A 19,483-nucleotide genomic window follows, 5' to 3' on the forward strand; every position below is an offset into this window, starting at 1 on the left:
CCTATACCCATGTATCTTTTTTTCAAGATGATCTTGGAGCGCTTCGTAATATATCCATGGAGTCAAAAATTGAAATATTTCCGGATGGTTTATGGAATGGGCCATTTTCGAATACAAGTTTATCGCAGAGGTGAGACATTTCTTTTTGGTTTTCTTTTTTTCTTAAATGTAGTTATTCATTTGTTAGTTTGAAACATTTGTAACATTAAGATTCGATTAATTATTTTAAGAAACGCCGCCCTCTTTACGTTGGCGGACGAGTTCATTGCATTATAGCTTGGCGGACGAGTTCATTGTCCACCTGGTATTGAGTAGTTACTTGAGGCCATGGACATCTCAATATTAATGTAACTAAAATACATCGAGTTATGAGGTCTTAGTTTCAATTTTCGATTAACCAAGCTAGCACGAGCTCAAGGCTGCCATTAAGCGGGTCCCCAGACAACCGCATTGTCAATGGTGCCATTATTAGGACTTTAGATTAACTAGTTGTCCCGCAGTAGTCGAAATTCGAGTATAATCAATGAAATTATAAGTTTCAACATTATTATGGTTCTATTGTCAAAGACTATTATACCTAGGTACTTCTTTATTCAAGACGACACTATAGACAAATAATATTAAAGATAAACAATATTAACTTAATCTTATTTTGACTACAGACTTTAAGCAATAACAAAAGTTTGACAATAAACAAAGTGTAGGTATATATACATATATATATATATATATATATATTTTTTTTTTATTGCTTAGATAGGTGAACGAGCTCACAGTCCACCTGGTGTTAAGTGGTTACGGGAGCCCATAGACATCCACAACGTAAATGCGCCACCCATCTTGAGATATAAGTTCCAAGGTCTCAAGTAAGTTACAACGGCTGCCCCACCCTTCAAACCGAAACGCATTATTGCTTCACGGCAGAAATAGGCAGGGTGGTGGTACCCACCCGCGCGGACTCACAAGAGGTCCTACCACCAGTAATTACGCAAATTATAATTTTGCGGGTTTCATTTTTATTACACGATGTTATTCCTTCACCGTGGAAATCAATCGTGAACATTTGTTGAGTACGTATTTCATTAGAAAATGGTACCCGCCTGATATTCGAACACCGGTGCATCGCTCAACACGAATGCACCGGACGTCTTATCTGTTAGGCCACGACGACTTCAAATACATAATTCACATATATGCATGTGTGTCAGTGTCAAATACATGGTAGTGTGTGTAATGTTTTTTTATTGATTTAATGTATTATTAATGGATAATTTAGAAAAATATTAGCTTTCTGCACCACTCCTTCTCTATAATCTATATAAGTGTGGGTAATTTCATACTCCGCCGTCCGGGCGTCCGCGTAATTTTCGTAAAAAGGGGTACGAAGTTTTTGCTTTACGTATTAATATATCGATATCTCAACGGTATTGGTGCAACTACATCCTGCTCTTTAAGCTGATGCTTAATACATTCTAGCCGAAATGATGGTAATATCCAACTCGTATATACAAGACTTAATGAAAATATAAATGATTAGAGATCGTAAGAGACGTAATAAAACTCGTGGGAATTGTTTGTAGTAATTCAGCATAGTTAATAGTCTACGGGCGCACCTACATAGGACCTTCACATACTTAAATCAAGTCTCACTTGCTCATCCCTAATTTAGTAAAACTGATAGTTGATTGCACGTTCTTCGTTTTAGCAAATCGTAAACATAATTAAAACTACTATCAGTTAGTCCAATATTCATATTTCGATGTTTGTCGTCTGCGATCACGAATACTAAACAGTATGTAAAAAGGTAGAAAATAATAAAATGCCAATGAGTAACCCGAGTTTAAGCCGTAAAAGTAGTATTAATGAATCGTGTATTATATGATATCTATTTTTTCTTTAATTTATCAACCAAGGCACGTTCTATTGGTGATAGGGAGTTTTGTGAGCTCACACAGGTAGGTACCGCCACCCTGCCTATTTCTGCCGTGAAGTAATAATGCGTTTCGGTTTGAAATTTCAGGCAGCCGTTGTACTGTAAAAACTGAGCTTGAACTCACGTCTAAAGGTGGGCGGTGACATTAACGTGGTTAATGCCTATGGGCTCCGATTACCGTTTAATAAAAGGCATGCCGTGAGGTCGTCCACCCACACCCTGTTAGCAATGAAAATGAAAAGCTATGTTCTTTACTGTGTCACTCTTAGTGGATGGTAGAGAATAGAATATAATACGCATTAAGTCCGATAATGTGACCTAATATGCAAGAAGGGTGTAATAAATAAAAACATAAATAAATAAGTAAACTATAAGTAAAAAATCTTATGACTGCTTGTTATTTAAAATACACCCTGTATATTATATACTGTCAAAGATTCTATTGTATTGATAAATTATTGCGACTGATAACTGTGTGTCAGTTGATTTAAGACTTCTTGCTTATCATAACATATGTCTGTGGTTAATACAATGTCTGTTGATAGTGTTGTGACTACTATTATTATCGAGAAAACAACGGTAGCCCTCTGGATTATAATTGTGGCATCCCTGTTCGGTCTACTGCTTCTCAGCATCATATACTGCATTGTCGTCAAACGAGTAAGTACATACTTTCTGTTTTAAGGACATTCGCTTTACAATTTTACTTGGCGTTGTAATAATAATCAATAGTTGTCAAATAATTAATTATTTGATGTTTTAACATCATTATTATATGTTGTTGTTATTGTATCGAGAGGTGAAACGTTATTTGGTTTAAGAGATGTTTTTGCAACAGTACAGGAGGAGAGATATAAAATAAAAAAAATAAAAAAACCCTACTTACCGACTATACTAATCTACCAACCATAAATGGAACCCATTTTTGTATTTGGATATAAGCTCGTACACAAAAAAACATTCTAATATAGTAAATTGTTCAGACACAAGATCATACCATACATTCATTCCGAGGAGGTCAATCAGAAATAGATTTCTTCTTTATATGTATGTATGTAACAAAATCAAAATTAAAGTTTGTATTATAATGTTTGTCCACGATGTATTCCTAAATCAGTCGGATTGTGATGGAACTGTGATGGAAATATTTCTGACATAGCATAATTAATGTATGACAAGTGACGTGCTAGTGATATCAACAAATTTATGTTTTGGGTGCAATTATCATTAGTCGAAGTAGATAGTTGAGATGTCCAGTGCATACGTAGCGACCTGTTATAGACTCCCCATGTTAGTTAAAGTAATGATACATCTCTTTCAATCACCACTGGTGCTGAGTAAGCATTGTGGGAAATCTCTTGGTAATAGTTACCGACCGAGAGTCACTCAGTCGTATTTAGTCACCCATTGGGAGCGGTCTTAGACATTATCTCCTTTCTGCCAATTTCTATAATTTAATTGTTTGTGTAATTGAACTAATAAAAGTGAAATCTCTTTTTCAAATTTCTTTTTTAAAATCCTAATCGGGAGACCCCGCGTAACAGACCGATGCGGCATATATAAATATTTCTATTCATATAGTGCACACCTACATACCTACATTACCTGCGGGATTAATAGGAAAATTGTAACATAAATTGAAAAAGATATATAAATAGTCAGGAGTTACATAAATACATACGCTCTCAGAACCGCTGCCCTATGCGTGAGAGAGAGGGAAGCCAGAGAGACGGCGCCGTAACGTGTTACGTATATAAGCGGCTTACCCTCCCATAAGAAGTTATCACTTCAAAAAAAACAAGTCCATATAAATTTTTTTTTAATGAAAATGCGGAAACACTGAACATTCGAGACATAAACCTCGTATCTTAAGACGGCATCGACATTCACGTTCTGATGTCTATGGGCTACGAGCACAACTCAACATCAAGTCGCCCACGAGCTCTTTCATCTGTCTACGCGATAAAAACAGTTGGGGCTTTACTAGTATAATTTAAAATACTAATTTAGGACGTGTTCATTCAATGCCATTGTGTTAAAGACAAAATCGATTTTGTTGAAAAAATCTTATACACCTATCTCTTCAATGAACTGACCTCCTCAGTGTTTCCAGGGCGCTATGATATGTCTTTCTTCAAACGAGGCTTGAATAGAAGCCTATACGGTATTAATATTGAGCATGTCGGTCACATTAAAAGCAAAAAAAAAGTAAATCCTAAATCCTGCTAATAATGCCAACCTAAAAGTGTTTGTAACAACCATGAAATTATTATTAGCATTTTTATTACAGACACATTTTATGCGCAGAAAGAATAAACAAAAGACTAATGAACTAAGAAAAAGTATCAGGAGGCAAACTATAGTAAGTATCTTAAACACGACTAGAGTTTAGTTTTTTTCATGAACTAATAATATTGGTATGCAGTTTCGTGAGTGCAACATTACTATCTAATGAAGATAATTTATTGATTTCCATTCCATTTATTGTCCTTCTTGGTCAAATTAAAACAGGAACCGCTGTGGGCGCTCCTAGATGAGTGATTTCTTTTCACATGAACTCAAATAATCACTCTAACCTATTTAATGAAACTAGTAGGGGACCACTAGGAACTAGTGGGTAGTCGAATTTCGACTAAAATTAATTGAAATTTTAAGTTTGTACACTATTATGATTCTATTGTCAAAGACTATTATACTTCTTTGATCACAGATTTCGCCGAGACTACACTTTAGACAAATATTAATAAAGACAAAACAATATTTAATCTATTCTCTTTTTTTTTTTTTTTTTTTTTTTTTTTTTTTTTTTTTTTTTTATGATTGAAAGTTTACTGGTGGCCCGAAGGCCTTTCCAGTTTCACCAGGACAGGTGGGCGAGCAAAGGCTCAGCCAAGAGGGGTGGGATTTGCTAACAACTGCCCGAGCGCCTCCGAAGGAGACCTAACAACTCAAGAGCAATTGTTTCGCGAATGAATCTACTACCGGATCGGAATCGCGACCCGCTGAGAAGATCCGGCGAGAAACTCAGCGGGCTGATGCATGGGTTAGGTTGCACGTCGACCTCTTTGTCGAGTTCGACGAGTACGGTTACCGGGGTCCCTAAGCCTGCCCCTAGTATTAGAGCTGAAGGCATCTAATGCAAAGGTTATTGGATCTGATGGATCCGTAAGGACGTGTCTAGGGCGTCGACGGTGACTGGCTCCTGCATGATCAGGATTCGGAGAGTAGTCAGCAGCGGCAACGATAAGGCGATTATCATGACGCATAGCCTTATCGAAGTATCGTTCCGACGCTGACTTCATGTATTTCCGAATTGATTCGAGGCCCAGGTCGTCGTGTAGGTCAACGTTCCTCACGAACCACGGAGCGCCGACAGCTAACCTGCAAAAGCGGGATTGTAGGGATTGGAGGGTGTCTATGTGTGTGCGGGCCGCGTGAGCGAACACCACACTCGCGTAAGTCATGACGGGCCTTATGCAAGTTTTGTAAAGTGTCACCTTGTTCCGAAGGGACATTTTACTCCGCTTACAGATCATGGTGTAGAGTCTACCGAGAATAAACGCGGCACGGTCACGGACTGATTTTATATGCGGGCGGAATGTCATCGATGCATCCAGGGTAACGCCCAGGTACTTGACCTTCCTGGCCCAGGGTATGGGTTGTCTAAAGAGAGTAATCGGGGGTGTGAGATTCCTCCTCCTAATCCGGGAGGAAATCCGTGTGGAGCTTCCCCTCTGAAATAGCACCGCAGTACTTTTCGCTGGGTTGATGTCTATGCGCCATTTTCGGAACCACTGTCCTAGGGCTAGGGCTGCGCTCTGAAGCTTCTTCGCGATTAGGGACTTATTTCTACTAGAATAGTAAACAGTCGTGTCGTCGGCGAATAAAGCTAAATGGGTCGGCGGCGACCGGGGAATATCGTTGACGAATAAGCTAAATAGGAGGGGTGAGAGGACAGAGCCTTGCGGGACTCCAGCTGTGAGAGGTCGTGGGGAGGAGCGGGTTCCCTCGACTCGATATCGAAAAGAGCGGTTCGACAAGAAGTCCCGTATGATGAGCACGAGACTATCCGGCACGCCCATGTTGAATAGTTTGAAAATCAAACCATTGTGCCAGACTTTGTCGAACGCTTTTGCGACGTCGAAGAAGAGAGCTCCCGTGTATAACGGTTTTGGTCGATTAAGCCCCACAAGAATGTGCTCCGTGAGGCGGTGCACCTGTTGAACGCATGAGTGATTTGTACGGAATCCGAATTGTTCATCGATGAGAATGCCCTTGGATGAGACGAAATCTCTGAGGCGCTTGTAGAGCAGACGCTCATACAGCTTGCCTAGAGACATGAGGAGGCTAATCGGGCGGTAGCTCGTCGGATGATTTTTTGGTTTACCGGGTTTATGTATGCCGATAACGTCCGCTTCTTTCCACACCGCGGGAAAGATACAGTTCGCCATAGCGGCATTGAAAATAGATGCCAACATCACGATGAGTTGGACGGGTAGAAGTTTAATAACGCGGTTAGATATACCGTCGGAACCGGGAGCCTTGCGAGGACGTAGGTCTTTGATCAAGTCTTTAACTTCCATCGGGGTGACGGGTGGTAACGCATCCGAGGGTGGCAAGGAGGCTCTACGTTCTACCTCACTGTCTACTAATTCTACATGAACAGGGTCCACGGATTGAGTGCTGGGCGTGCACTGGGTTTGCAATGTATCGGCCAGCAGCTCTGCTTTTTCGTCATCATCAAAGGCCGCGAGTCGGCCTGAGGGGCCTACGAGGGGGGCATAGTTACTACCGTATCCGATTTGAGAGTACGAGCTAAGCGGTAGTAAGACCTTTGGGAGGGCGCGAGTCCTTCTAAGAAATCAGACCATCTGGCATCTCGGACTTCGGCGATGCGAGACTTTACGTCGCGTTGTAGGGCACGCATTCGAATACGATTTTCCGCGGTAGGATACCTGTCGTAGGCGCGTATCGAGGCGTTCTTAGCTCTAAGGAGTTCCCTAATATCGTCGGACAATTTGAAGCGGTGAAGGAAGTCCTCCGCTACAACTTGTTTCGATGACCTATCTAATGTCGAGGTGATGTGTGATGTTAAGATGTCTATGGCTTCAGCGGTATCCTGAGGAGACGGGGTAGAGTCCGGGTTAAACGGGAGCGATGGTGGATCAGATTCAGCCAGGCTGATGCCCAGCGTGTGCCAATCCACCACAGTCCTCGTGACGGGAACGGAATCGGGAGCGCGACCGAGCTTCATGACGACGGGACGGTGGTCTGAATCTAACTCTGAAACTACTTCGATCGAGTGTAAGCGCAGAGTTACGTTTTTTAATAACGCTATGTCGAGTATATCCGGGCGATGCGCGATATTTAGCGGGTAGTGAGTCGGGGTTAACGGAGCGACGATATCGAAGGCGAGATCATCGACTAACGCGTCAAGCCGCCTGCCATTCGGGGTTGTGGTGTGTGAGTTCCACCTGATGTGTTTACAATTTAGGTCGCCCGCCAGAATGACAGAGCTCCCCATACCGAGCAGCGCCTCAATATCACTGCTTAGAACGATCTTATCCGGTGGAAGATAAACGGACGCGATAACGATCGGCGCGTGTCCCGTCAGTGAGATTCGGCACACTGATGCTTCGATATTAGCGAGCGCGGGAGGATCGAGCGGGACGCAATGCAGGGCTCTTCTATAGTAAATAACGGTACCACCACCACGGGCAGAGAGCCTGTCGTTCCTGACCATGTTATAGTTCGCGATTTTAGGGTCACGGCGCGCGGGCTTAACTAGGGTCTCCTGCACTAAGAAAATGTCAATTTGATGGTCACGCAAAAAATCACAAACCTGATCACGTTGATTTGCGAGACCGTAAGCGTTAAAAAATCCTATTGTTACGGATAAGGGTTTTATTCTATTAATGTACGCCATTGATTACCGGCGGAGTGAGGGGAGGACGTACGTATTTAACGACGCGTATACGTCAGCGTATTCTTGCACAACGGCGATGAAATGTTGTGCAGTGGAGGCGGCGCGAATGGCGTCACCCAAAGCGTTAACACGCTCAAAGTTGATCGACTGAAAAAAGTCGATCGCTAGAGCGAGATTTTCGGACGCGGTCGGAGGGCAGGTCGCGGGGGAGGGACGTATCGCGGGGGTGGGACGAGTCGCGGGGGAGAGAGTTGTAGCCGTGTTCGTGTACGGCAACGGTTTAGCCCAAGCCGAGACGCTGGGCACCGACGCCGGCACGAAAGCAGGCTTAGCCTTCGGCACAGAGGGTACCGTGGCTTTGATGTCTGGGCCGGAAGCTCGGAGGCGGTTTTGACGGGCGACGCGGCGATTTATTTTTGGAGCTCGGGGGCATCCACGGTAGTTCGCGGGGTGACCTTGTGTTCGGCACAGGACACAGCTAGGCGGTTCCGTCGCGGTTTTTTGGTCGCGAGCGCAGAGGGCCGTGGCGTGATCGCCCAAACACTTAACACATCGGGGGCGCGCGTGACAGTTACGGGAAGAGTGCCCGTACAGTTGGCAGTTATGGCACTGACTAGGAGTGCCTTTTTTATGGGGGACTTCGACGGCAATACCGGAGAGCCTACAGACGGTCCGAATGTTAAAAATTTGCTTACCCTCGGGGGTAGGCTGGAGGGCGACTAAAACCATATTGTATGGCTCCCTACCGCGGCCGGTGTGCATGCGGTGCACGGAATTTACTGGTAGGCCTTGTTCTATCAGATCTGCCTTGACGAGATCGGCATCTAGCTCCTTCGGGATTCCACGTATGACAACGCGGAGTTCGCGCTCCTCCTGGAGCGTATAAGTGTGGAAACTTATACGCTCCTTTCGGAGGTAACTTGAGAGGGCCCTATGGTCGTCGGGTGTCGTTACTTTTATTTGAATCCCGTTGGCGAGATTACGGGCGCCGGCAAAATTAATATTTTTGGCCTTAAGGGCCAGGGAAACTCGGTCCCAAGCTGCCTTCTCTTGAAGGATAACCGGGGGAGGGGTCTGAGTTTTAGATAGCGCCACCGGTCGCGGCGACGGAGTGGCACGGGCTGGAGGCGCAACGGGAGTCTGAGGGCGGGGGCGCGACGCGTTCGCGGCTTTGCTAATTTTAGCGGCCGCGAGAGCTCGAGACTCCGCGGCACGCTTCTTACCCTTTTGTACCAGGGTGAATCCATCCGTCGATGAGGCGGGGGCGAGGTCGACCTCCATCTCCGAGTCAGAGTCGGAGGACGAGGAGGCGGGCGCAGGTGACCTACAAGCAGGAGTTTTGGAGGGCGCGACGGAGGCCGCGGATGATCGCGCTGCTGGAACGGTGGCCACAGCGGACGACGCAGTAGTTTTACTCGCCAGTATAGGCGACGCGGGAACGGCAGGCACGACGGAGGCTGTGGTGCTCGATGTGGACGCTTTGCACGCAGGTACAGGCGACGCAGGAGCAGCGAGCACGGCGGAGTCTTCGAGAGAGCTCGCAGTGTGATTGGCCTTGAAAGCCAGAAACTCTGAGGCGAGCTGTGGGTGACGAAGTCGGAGGAATTCCACGAATACAGCGTCCATGATCGCTGAGTACCCAGGTGGGGCGGCCCCGGGTCTTGAAAACACTCGCCTTGCGGCGAGGCCCCAACTTCTCGGACCTGAGCGGTTCTATTGAACACAGGTGGCAATGCGGCGCGATTACTACAGGACAAAGAAAAAGCACAACAAAACAGAAATTACAAAAAGAAGCAAAACAAATAAATACTTGCAGGAAAACACTTTGTCGGCAAATGTTCCACGAACACAAAAATAACTAAAACAAAACAAATAAAAGCTTCCAGGAAACACACTTGGTCGGCAGATGTATCACGAACACAGATGTATCACGAACACAGGCCGCGCGAACAATGGCCGGGCTAACAAAAGCCGGGCGAACAAAGACCGGGCGATGAGCACGTCCGCACGTGACGGGTGCCTCTATCGGAATGAAATCTTCTCAATTTGACCACAGACTATAAGCAATAAGAAAAGTTTGAAAATAAACAAGTAGTACACATGCGTGTGTGTGTCAAATACACGGCAGTGTGTGTGATGTTTATTTTTTATTAATTTAATGTATTTTTATACATAACATAAAAAAATATTAACATTCTGCACTCCTTCTCTATATCCTCTATAAGTGTGGGAAATTTCATACTCCTCCGTCCGCGCAATTTTCGTAAAAAGGGATACAAAGTTTTTGCTTCACGTATTAATATATAGATTTATAGATAATATATAGATTGAAGTCGTCGTGGCCTAAAGGATAAGACGTCCGGTGTATTCGTATATAGCGATGCAACGGTGTTCGAATCCCGCAGGCGGGTACCAATTTTTCTAATGAAATACGTACTTAACAATTGTTCACGATTGACTTCCACGGTGAAGGAATAACATCGTGTAATAAAAAATCAAACCCGCAAAATTATAATTTGCGTAATTACTAGTGGTAGGACCTCTTGTGAGTCCACACGGGTAGGTACCACCGCTTCGCCTATTTCTGCCGTGAAGCAGTAATGCGTTTCGGTTTGAAGGGTGGGGCAGCTGTTGTAGCTATACTGAGACCTTAGAACTTATATCTCAAGGTGTGTGCCGCATTTACGTTGTAGATGTCTATGAGGTCCAGTAACCACTTAACACCAGGTGGGCTGTGAGCTCGTCCACACATCTAGGCAATAAAAAAAAAAAGATGAAATAGATGGCTTAGAAGTAAAATTTAGAAATTTGAAATTGACGAAACGAGATTTCGAACCTGTACTTTGGACGTGAATAATAAATACACTTTTTTGTCAAGACCGAAAAAGAAGTAACATCAGTTTGGCCGCGTTTTTTATAAATACTCTTTTGAGTTATGACTAATAGTCACGAATAAGAGGAAGTAGAGCGTTATTCAAACTGACAAGGTGACATTGATGGAGCAATAGCCAAGTTCCAATAGAGAAGCATCGACGTCAGCAAACTCGATGCGTAAACGAAACTCTTTGGAGCCTAGGTCACTACTGAATAAGATTTGTGGTCCTAATCCTGATTTTAAACCAAAATGGGAGCCGTAGTCCGATCGAGATCTCCATTCAGTTGTGGTCGTTTAATGACTGAAAAAGGCGATAATAATATGTTTTTATTGCTTTTGTAAGCTGATCAGCATACAGCACATCTAATTGTGAATGTATCATGGACGTCAGCAATGCCAGGGGCACAGCCAAGCCTATGCTCCATTGTAGAGTACTCACCTAATGTTATCTCTCCAAATCTAGAGTAAAGAAGGACATTTCATATCCAAGCTTATGTTTTACTAACCATAATGACTTAACTTAAATTACAGAGACGCTCAATGATGGCCCAGTCTGTATACGACAGAGTTCCCGAAGAAGAACAACCTTCCAGCGACCTTCAAGAAAATGCCCAGCGTTTTGAAACGTAGTTTCTTACGAATAAAACAAGCAATAAAATAAAAATAAACAAAATCTTATTATTATTTTTATTAATTGATTAACTAATTTATAATGCTATTTAGTACCTGTCAAAACTCATAGCTATGTAATCCATTGAAGTTTAGCATCAGTTAGGCTGTGGAGTTTGTGAAGTCATTTAAATTTATTAAAAAATTTACTCACAGACACAAATTTCACAAGTGATTACGAGAATGAAGCCGTATTTTTCTCAAAATTATATTAAGGTAAGATTAGATACCGAGGGAACCGGTGGTAGCGTTGCTGGCGGCCCTCGGCCCGGCGTCTGTGGGACGGCGGGATGGATGTAATATGCTCTGCGTCAACCCTGTCCCACCGTCTCAGTAGCCCCGACTGGGCTCCGGCCCGGTCTGGGGTAGGGCGCCGGCTGTGAGCGGTAGGAGTTTTTAGTGAGGTTCAACTCCCACATACGCACGGCAGGTGGGGACCCGGCCATTTTTTCCTGTGGAAAAAAAGGTAACATTAGATACCAATTACTAATATTGCCTTTTTTGTTTTTTTTTTTCATAACTAAAAAATTAGCTAGGATCGAAAAAACCACAAATTCGATGTGTGAATATGTGAGTTGAAATTTATATACCTACACTGTGATGTTAGAAAGATATCTTTACTAAATTAAACAAAAAGTAGCTATTTAATGAATCAAATGTTGATAAAGAAATTTAAATCGAGCTCGATGTGTGAAAATAGGATCGATTGAATTAATAATAATAATAATAATAATGTTTTTATTTCAAGCATCCATGACTCATATAAATTGTTAATAAAACTTAGACCTATGTTAGTAGTTATATTTACATCACAATGAATTACTGTGGTAACATCCCATGGGAGATGGCACCACAGCGACCCATGTATATACAGTCCAGCCTGCTTGCGATCATGCTCAGGATACTGTTGGAGCTGGCCCTCACTCTGTTTACCAGAGATTCACACCTCTTACGCATGGTAGCGTAAAAACAATCTATGTGCGCGTCTGCAAACATCCCTGATGCGCTACAAAAGCGGGGCAGCACCACCAGCACCCTAAACCTAAATTAAAACTTCGCACATATAATTTAACTGATTTCTCACACGAATTTTCCACAAAACACAATCATGTTTACGACATTGACATTACTAAAACTCATAGATAACTCATGTATATTTTTTCAAAAGACACCAATAAATTGTTAAATAATATGTTATTATTTATTTAATAAAACAAATCTTGCACGCAATACGTATTTTTATTTCCTACTCGGATGATCCTATATTGAAAATTCTCTGGAAACATAATACATAAAATAATCAAGCTAAAAGTTTTAGGTGTACATATAAGTGTTAAGTGCTTTTCACACAGTCAACTCGGTCACACGGTTATGTAGCTCTGTCACATGTTAGCAATCCTAGCAACCTGTATGCTTAGATCCCCGATGGCTATACGTATATGTCGTGTATAGAGAAGCATTACTTTAAATTAGATTTGTCTAAATACCTAAATGACGGTGCTTATAAACCAAAAGATATGTCCTAAAACTGCTGCCCAAAGTCGATATTCCACGCGGACGGAGTCGAGGGCACAGCTAGTATTTTATATATTTGTTATTGATAATCATAATTTCCATTTCAAAGTTAAATATACTTCCGGACACATCTATCGGCCCACCTAGTGTTTTAAGTTTTGACGGTCCCTAGCTATAAGTATAAGTCGAGTATGCGCCTTAGTGAAGGGCAAAAGTACTGCAATAGTCTGGATTTTTAAATAAATCAAACGTGTTATCACAATGAAATGTTTAATTAATAAGAAGTATTGCATCCAAAGGCACCTACGATAGCCCTCATGCGATCAGGCATAGAATTAATCAGTCTCACTTTGAAATTCTGAGGTATCATCTCCAATTCCTCTTCTATGGCAGTTTTCAGCTCATGCATCGCTTGTGGAACTGGCTGGCGAGCCCGAACACGACTCTTTAACTCTTCCCATAGGTGTTCGATGGGGTTCATGTCTGAGCTTCTTGCTGGCCGCCAGTCTATTACTGCAATATCCATGTTTCGAAGATATTCCTGGACGATTGCAGCAGTATGCGGTTTCACATTATCGTGCATGAAAGTGAAATTTGGGCCGACACATACAGCGAATAGCATCACATGAGGTCCTAAGCACTAGCATGTATCTGTTACCATCTAATGATAGAAGTAGTGGTCCACTTCGGTTTTCACATTTGCCGAAATTCCTCCCCAGACTGTTCATGACCCACCACCAAAAGCAACCCTCTCCTCTATGCAGCATTCAGCAAAACGTTCTGTTTGTCTTCAGTACATCTTATTCCTTCAATAATTCACATATAAAGTCATTTTCGAATCATCGGTAAACAATACTTGGCTCCAGTGTTGCTGAGTCCACTGCAAATGAGTTCGCGCAAACTGAAGGTGCGACGCTCGGTGAGTTCACGTTAATTTGGGGCCATTAGCTGGCTTTTGTGGTACCATATTACGTTCTTTAAGTCTTCTTCGAAAAGTTCGAGGGCAAACTGATACTCCATGAAAGTCGCTTAGTTGATTTTGTATCTAAACTGAAGTCAAGTGACGGTTTCTCAATCTGGTCGTTAAGATAAACCAATCTTGTCTTTTAGTTTTCACACGAGATCGCGGTGTTCTTTGACGACAAACAAAGCCGCCCGTCTTCAAGTACCTTTGATCAACTCTTCGGACAGTAGTACGACTTAAATTCAGTTGTGTACTCACTTTTCTTTGGCTATGCCCGGCCTGACGAATTGATACAGCTTGGGCGGCAAATTCAGGCCGAGTATCCATATTTTTTGTTCAATACCGGCTCAAAGTTTAGAGTAGCCTTTTTCATCATCATCATCATCATCATCTCAGCCTGTCCACTGCTGAACATATACCTCTCCAAGTGATCTACAGTGCAGCCGGTCCGTTGCCACCTGCAGCCAACGTGACCCAGCGGTTCTTACCAGGTCGTCGGTCCATCTCGTAGGTGGCCGTCCCACACTGCGCTTGCCAGTACGTGGTCTCCACTCGAGGATCTTTCTGCCCCATCGGGCGTCCGATCTTCGCGCTATGGGGCCGCAAGCAGAACGTGGTTTCGATCTCGTGGTTCCGATCACGGACCTCTGGGTCTAGCCTTTTTATGGGATCAATAATCATAATCATCAATAAAAAAATCCAACTTTCGCAAATTAAATAAAGTTTTCTCCTCCCTTGGATCGTTGAAAACAATGAACAGACTCGAATTTTCTTTTTTTTCTTCCTAATTCTGAATTTGAAATTTAAAAAAAACGTACTGAAGAGCTGAGCAATAAATCAGCTTCAAAACTGCATAAATAGTACATTGTGCACCAAAGGAGAACTTTTCTCCCGCGGCGCACATACTATTTTTTCTCCTACCAGGCCGAAAGTTCGTGGAGTACCGAGCCGGGGTCCAGGAGCGAAGCCCTAGCTGAGGGTAGGGGGGCGGAGCCCGCCCGTACTCATAAAAAAAACAATTTAACTGTGTTTTAATTTTTAAATAAACTACTACTGCTTGAATAAGAGCTGATGAACTCATCTTTGTTTAATACTTCACTATTAAATTTTATTGCCTGTTGTTTATTTCACTTTTACACTAAACACAATATTGCAAATTATCCGAGCACAACAATGGCGGAGAATTTTACTTATTTATATTTTAATTATTAAACTTATTGCTCCACCTAACATTTTTTTGCCAAATTTTACACGCGGGAGGAAAGGTCCAGCTTTTCTCCCTTGGTGCACAATGTACTATAGCTAGGGACCGTCAAAAGTTAAAACATTAGGTGGGCCGATAGATGTGTCCGAGAGTGTATTATAATATTAAAGTACACTAAGCAAGTACAACATTCTTCTTATTTTTTAAAAAATATAACTTCATTATAGTTTATTTTTCCTGTTCAATGCAAGTACATAAAGAAATGACCTCATCAAAACGATGATAAGTTACGCTATGGTTTCAAGTCATAATAGAAACAACATTATAGTTCACCCAGTACTGAAGTCATCGCGATGAGGCTCGGTATGTTGTTATTCTTAATGAGAATTTTTGCATAGCGACCTAATGAATTATTATTTTTAGTTCAGCAAGTGTTTTAAATTATATCTTATATTATTTTCGGTCGTTTCAGTGTTATTTTTGTGTTTGCTGCACCAGTACATTCTTCGTTCGCTAGCAATTTACAGCATGTTGGCTAGTAAAAAAATATTACCTCCCGTGAGAAACTCGAATCTAAGTTATTTTGGTTTCGGTATCGCCTACGTTACCGATAAGAAAAGGTAGGTACTGTATTAATTAAATGAATACATTTTAATGTTTTTCCATCGCCACCACTACTGACTAATATTTATAAAACTGAACGAAGGAGAAAAATAAATGTTTTACGGTAAAAATATATTAGACGGCCCGATTTGTGAGTTTTAAGCCCACATGAAGTGTTAATTTCTGCATTTATCGCAAAAGAACAATTCATGTACTCCACTTTGACAGGCCAATAACTTTAAGGACAATCATAGCACTATGTCTTTTATTCTCACTCAAAACGATTGAATCTTTCATATCGCGTTGTTCTTTGGTGTAATTGCGGTCGGCTTAAATAACAAACGACTTGTGTCAATATAATAAAATAAATTAATTTAAAAACATCATTATGTAATAGCTTCTTACCTCGACTAATAACATTTAATAACTTTATTCGGATTTAAAAATCAAAATTAAGTATTATTTGCGCTTTTAGAATCATAATTACACCACACGATTTACTGGTGGTAGGACCTCTGGTGAGTTCGCACGGGTAGGTACCACCGCTCCGCCTATTTCTGCCGTGAAGCAGTAATGCGTTTCGGTTTGAAGGGTGGGGTAGCCGTTGTAACTATACTGAGACCATAGAACTTATATCTCAAGGTGGGTGGCGCATTTACGTTGTCGATGTCTATGGGCTCCAGTAACCACTTAATATCAGGTGGGCTGTGAGCTCGTCCAGCTATATAAGCAATAAAAAAAAAAAAAAAACACGAACAAATCTAGAAGAATAATTACTTTTAAGTAATAATAGAATAGAAAAATCTATACACGTAAACATTAAATTAGGTCGATGATTGTAGCTTTTAAAATGGAGCATTTGATAAAAATAATTTTGGAGCAAAAATATATGTGTGGTTTCGTGGGACACCGGATAGGAACGAAGTTCCTTATTATAAAAATATTAATTTTAAGTTATATTCGAGCTATAAAGAAAATAGTTATTCGGGTATATATTTTTTATTATGGTTTTTTCATTGATAAAAATAAAAAAAACTACTTTAAAAAGCTATCAACTTTATTTTATTCACAATTATTTATAAAAAATATATAATAATAATGTATAAAGAAACAGCTATTTATACGAATAATAATAATAACCGTCATCACGTAGACTATACATTAGACACTGTATAGCCATCATACTAAGACTATACATAAATAATAAAAATCTTACGTTACGGACGTTTTTTCTCGGTTAACCCCTCCGCATCGTCGCATAAGGAACATCGTTCCAAAAAAAAGTTCTAAAATCATGATTTCTTAAAAAAAATTTTTAAATCGATTTCAGCTTGATTGTTAGCGCTCCGATAGAAGACAATATCGGGCAGGTTTATGTTTGTCAAACAAACAACTTCACCTGCGAACCGGTCAAAAGGCATATCTTGAGAGGTAACGAAATGCAGTTTTTGTTTCCTACCTAGCTGTTAGCCTTGAGAGGCTATTTCAGCGTAAACTTAACTAGTAGGTGAGCTCACGGGGCTCAAACCTAACGACGTTGCTAACACGAACCCTAGCAAGAGCCGTGCTTCACAGAATCTACCACCGTATCGGAAACGCGACCCACTGAGAAGATCCGGCGAGAAACTCAGTGGGCTGTGTCTGAGGGTAAAATGCTCGCAATACTACCAACACAAGAGTAGTTTTTATACGCATAAGCCTGGAGACATGTTCGCTCTCTTGTTGTAACTACAGAACACGGAATAAATGTGTAACTCTAAAAAGTTCGACTTTTATTAGATAAAAAGCAAGCACAAAATCTTAGGACGACAATTAAAGTTACAAACGTTACAACAAATTCATTATTAATTAAAAAAATACTGGTGGTAGGACCTCTTGTTAGATCGCACGGGTAGGTACCACCACCCTGCCTATTTCTGCCGTGAAGCAGCAATGCCTTTCGGTTTGAAGGGTGGGGCAGCCGTTGCAACTATACTGAGAACTTAGAACTTATATCTCAAGACGGGTGGCGCATTTACGTTGTAGGTATCTATGGACTCCAGTAACACCACTTAACACCAGGTGGGCTGTGAGCTCGTTCACCCATCTAAGCAATAAAAAATAAAATGGTATCCGCTCAGGGAAGTAACTGAAAATAGTTTTGCCAACAGACTTAGACTTTAGTCTAGAGCTTCAGGGTAATATTGATTGCATGTTGGTAAAAAACATAGTTGTTTGTTTTCAGAAAATGATATGTACGACCACAATTACTGGCTCGGCGCAACTGTGGAGGCTGGATCGACTTTTTTTATTGTGAGTACAATCATTCATACCCAACAAGATCTCGAATGCTCTACCGAAACATAATATACGCGTTATATACCTATATCGAGGAGTGAAAGGCGATTTGGTTTAAACGACATCACGCTTAATACGTGACATTTCTCTTTGTATTATTAAAGGTGAGTTTTATTTGATATTAGCATCAACAGTTTGATGTTTTTAAGTGAATTTCAATTTTATTTACTCCATTCAAATCGCTGAAGAAGTTTGTTTTTATTTGGATATTTTTTTCCAAATTTAAAACTTTTTTTTTTTATTGCTTAGGTGGGTGGACGAGCTCACAGCCCACCTGGTGTTAAGTGGTTACTGGAGCCCATAGACATCTACAACGTAAATGCGCCACCCACCTTGAGATATAAGTTCTAAGGTCTCAGTATAGTTACAACGGCTGCCCCACCCTTCAAACCGAAACGCATTAACTGCTTCACGGCAGAAATAGGCAGGGTGGTGGTACCTACCCGTGCGGACTCACAAGAGGTCCTACCACCAGTAAATGGCTCTCCTGTAAAGTTACAAAAATGTAATGTATAATTATTGTGTTATCCTAGAAACAATAGTGAAGAAATAAAGAACGAACATATCGACGCTTGAAAGGCAAACGTGACTAAGTGACAATGCGTGAACTTTACAGTAGACTAATTTAAAGTTGAAATACCTGAAAACAAAATATATTTTAACGAATCCAGCTGTAGTAGAATCTAGCTAGTAGCTGTAGGATTGAAATGATTTTAATAAACCTAGAAATATATTTTTATTGCGCCTCGAATATGGTTATTGCCTATCGTTTATGTACAAAGCAGTTATTGTCACTTAGTCACGTTTGCCTTTCAAGCGTCGATATGTAGAATTGGAATGTAATTGAATTGGATAATGCCGCAGTTGTTCATTGGTGGTGGAACCCCCCACAAATCAGTAGAAGCATCTTGTCTATCTGTACCACTGTGCCGATATATGTTCCCGCTTGACAAGTCTGAGCGCCATTCCACAATACAATGGAGACTTCGACCACAAGCCTCCTACGATTTTTTTTTCTTTTTTTTTTATTGCCCTTGTAGGCAGACGAGCATACGGCCCACCTGATGGTGAGTGGTTACCGTCGCCCATGGACTTCAGCAATGCCAGGCGCAGAGCCAAGCCGCTGCCTACCGCTTAATACTCTCCACAAGCCTCTTGTAAAGAAGGACATGTCATAGCGCTCGGGAAACACCGTGCAGGGGAGCTCATTCCGTAGCCGGATGGTACGCGGCAAAAAAGACCTCTGGAAACGCACTGTCGATGACCGCAGTGGCATCGACTGCATGGCAGTGGCATGGCAGTGGTAGTATGGATGAACTCTACTCCGGTGGCGGGCGGTGCGATGGTAAAAACGAGACGTTGGTATCATCTCGAACAATTCCTCAGAGCACTCCCCATGGAACGTTCGGTACAAAATACAGAGGGAACCGAAGTCCCTTCGCAGATCCAAAGGTTCC

At 41.8% G+C, this 19,483-nt stretch overlaps 2 protein-coding genes across 4 annotated transcripts in view; both read left to right on the forward strand.

Moving 5' to 3' along the window:
- LOC114248876 (integrin alpha-PS4) overlaps positions 1-11,412 on the forward strand; it is a 35,861-nt gene extending 24,449 nt beyond the window's left edge. The window contains exons 22-25 of the mRNA XM_028182305.2: positions 28-130; positions 2,479-2,593; positions 4,224-4,295; positions 11,266-11,412. Of these exons, the coding sequence (XP_028038106.2) occupies positions 28-130; positions 2,479-2,593; positions 4,224-4,295; positions 11,266-11,364 (389 nt within the window). The 3' untranslated portion in view covers positions 11,365-11,412. The remainder of the gene's footprint in view (positions 1-27; positions 131-2,478; positions 2,594-4,223; positions 4,296-11,265) is intronic.
- Positions 11,413-15,384: 3,972 nt separating this feature from the next.
- Positions 15,385-19,483, forward strand: part of LOC114248875 (integrin alpha-IIb) — a 28,434-nt gene continuing 24,335 nt past the window's right edge. For 2 of the 3 annotated variants that reach the window (XM_028182304.2, XM_089730137.1), the window contains exons 1-4: positions 15,385-15,449; positions 15,559-15,706; positions 17,020-17,120; positions 17,914-17,981. In XM_028182304.2, the coding sequence (XP_028038105.2) occupies positions 15,440-15,449; positions 15,559-15,706; positions 17,020-17,120; positions 17,914-17,981 (327 nt within the window). In that variant the 5' untranslated portion in view covers positions 15,385-15,439. Of the gene's footprint in view, positions 15,450-15,558; positions 15,707-17,019; positions 17,121-17,899; positions 17,982-19,483 lie in introns of those variants that run through there. The other variant, XM_089730138.1, reaches the window with a different exon arrangement.

The sequence above is a fragment of the Bombyx mandarina genome, chromosome 10, assembly GCF_030267445.1.
Source record: "Bombyx mandarina strain Sakado chromosome 10, ASM3026744v2".
NCBI lineage: Eukaryota > Metazoa > Arthropoda > Insecta > Lepidoptera > Bombycidae > Bombyx > Bombyx mandarina.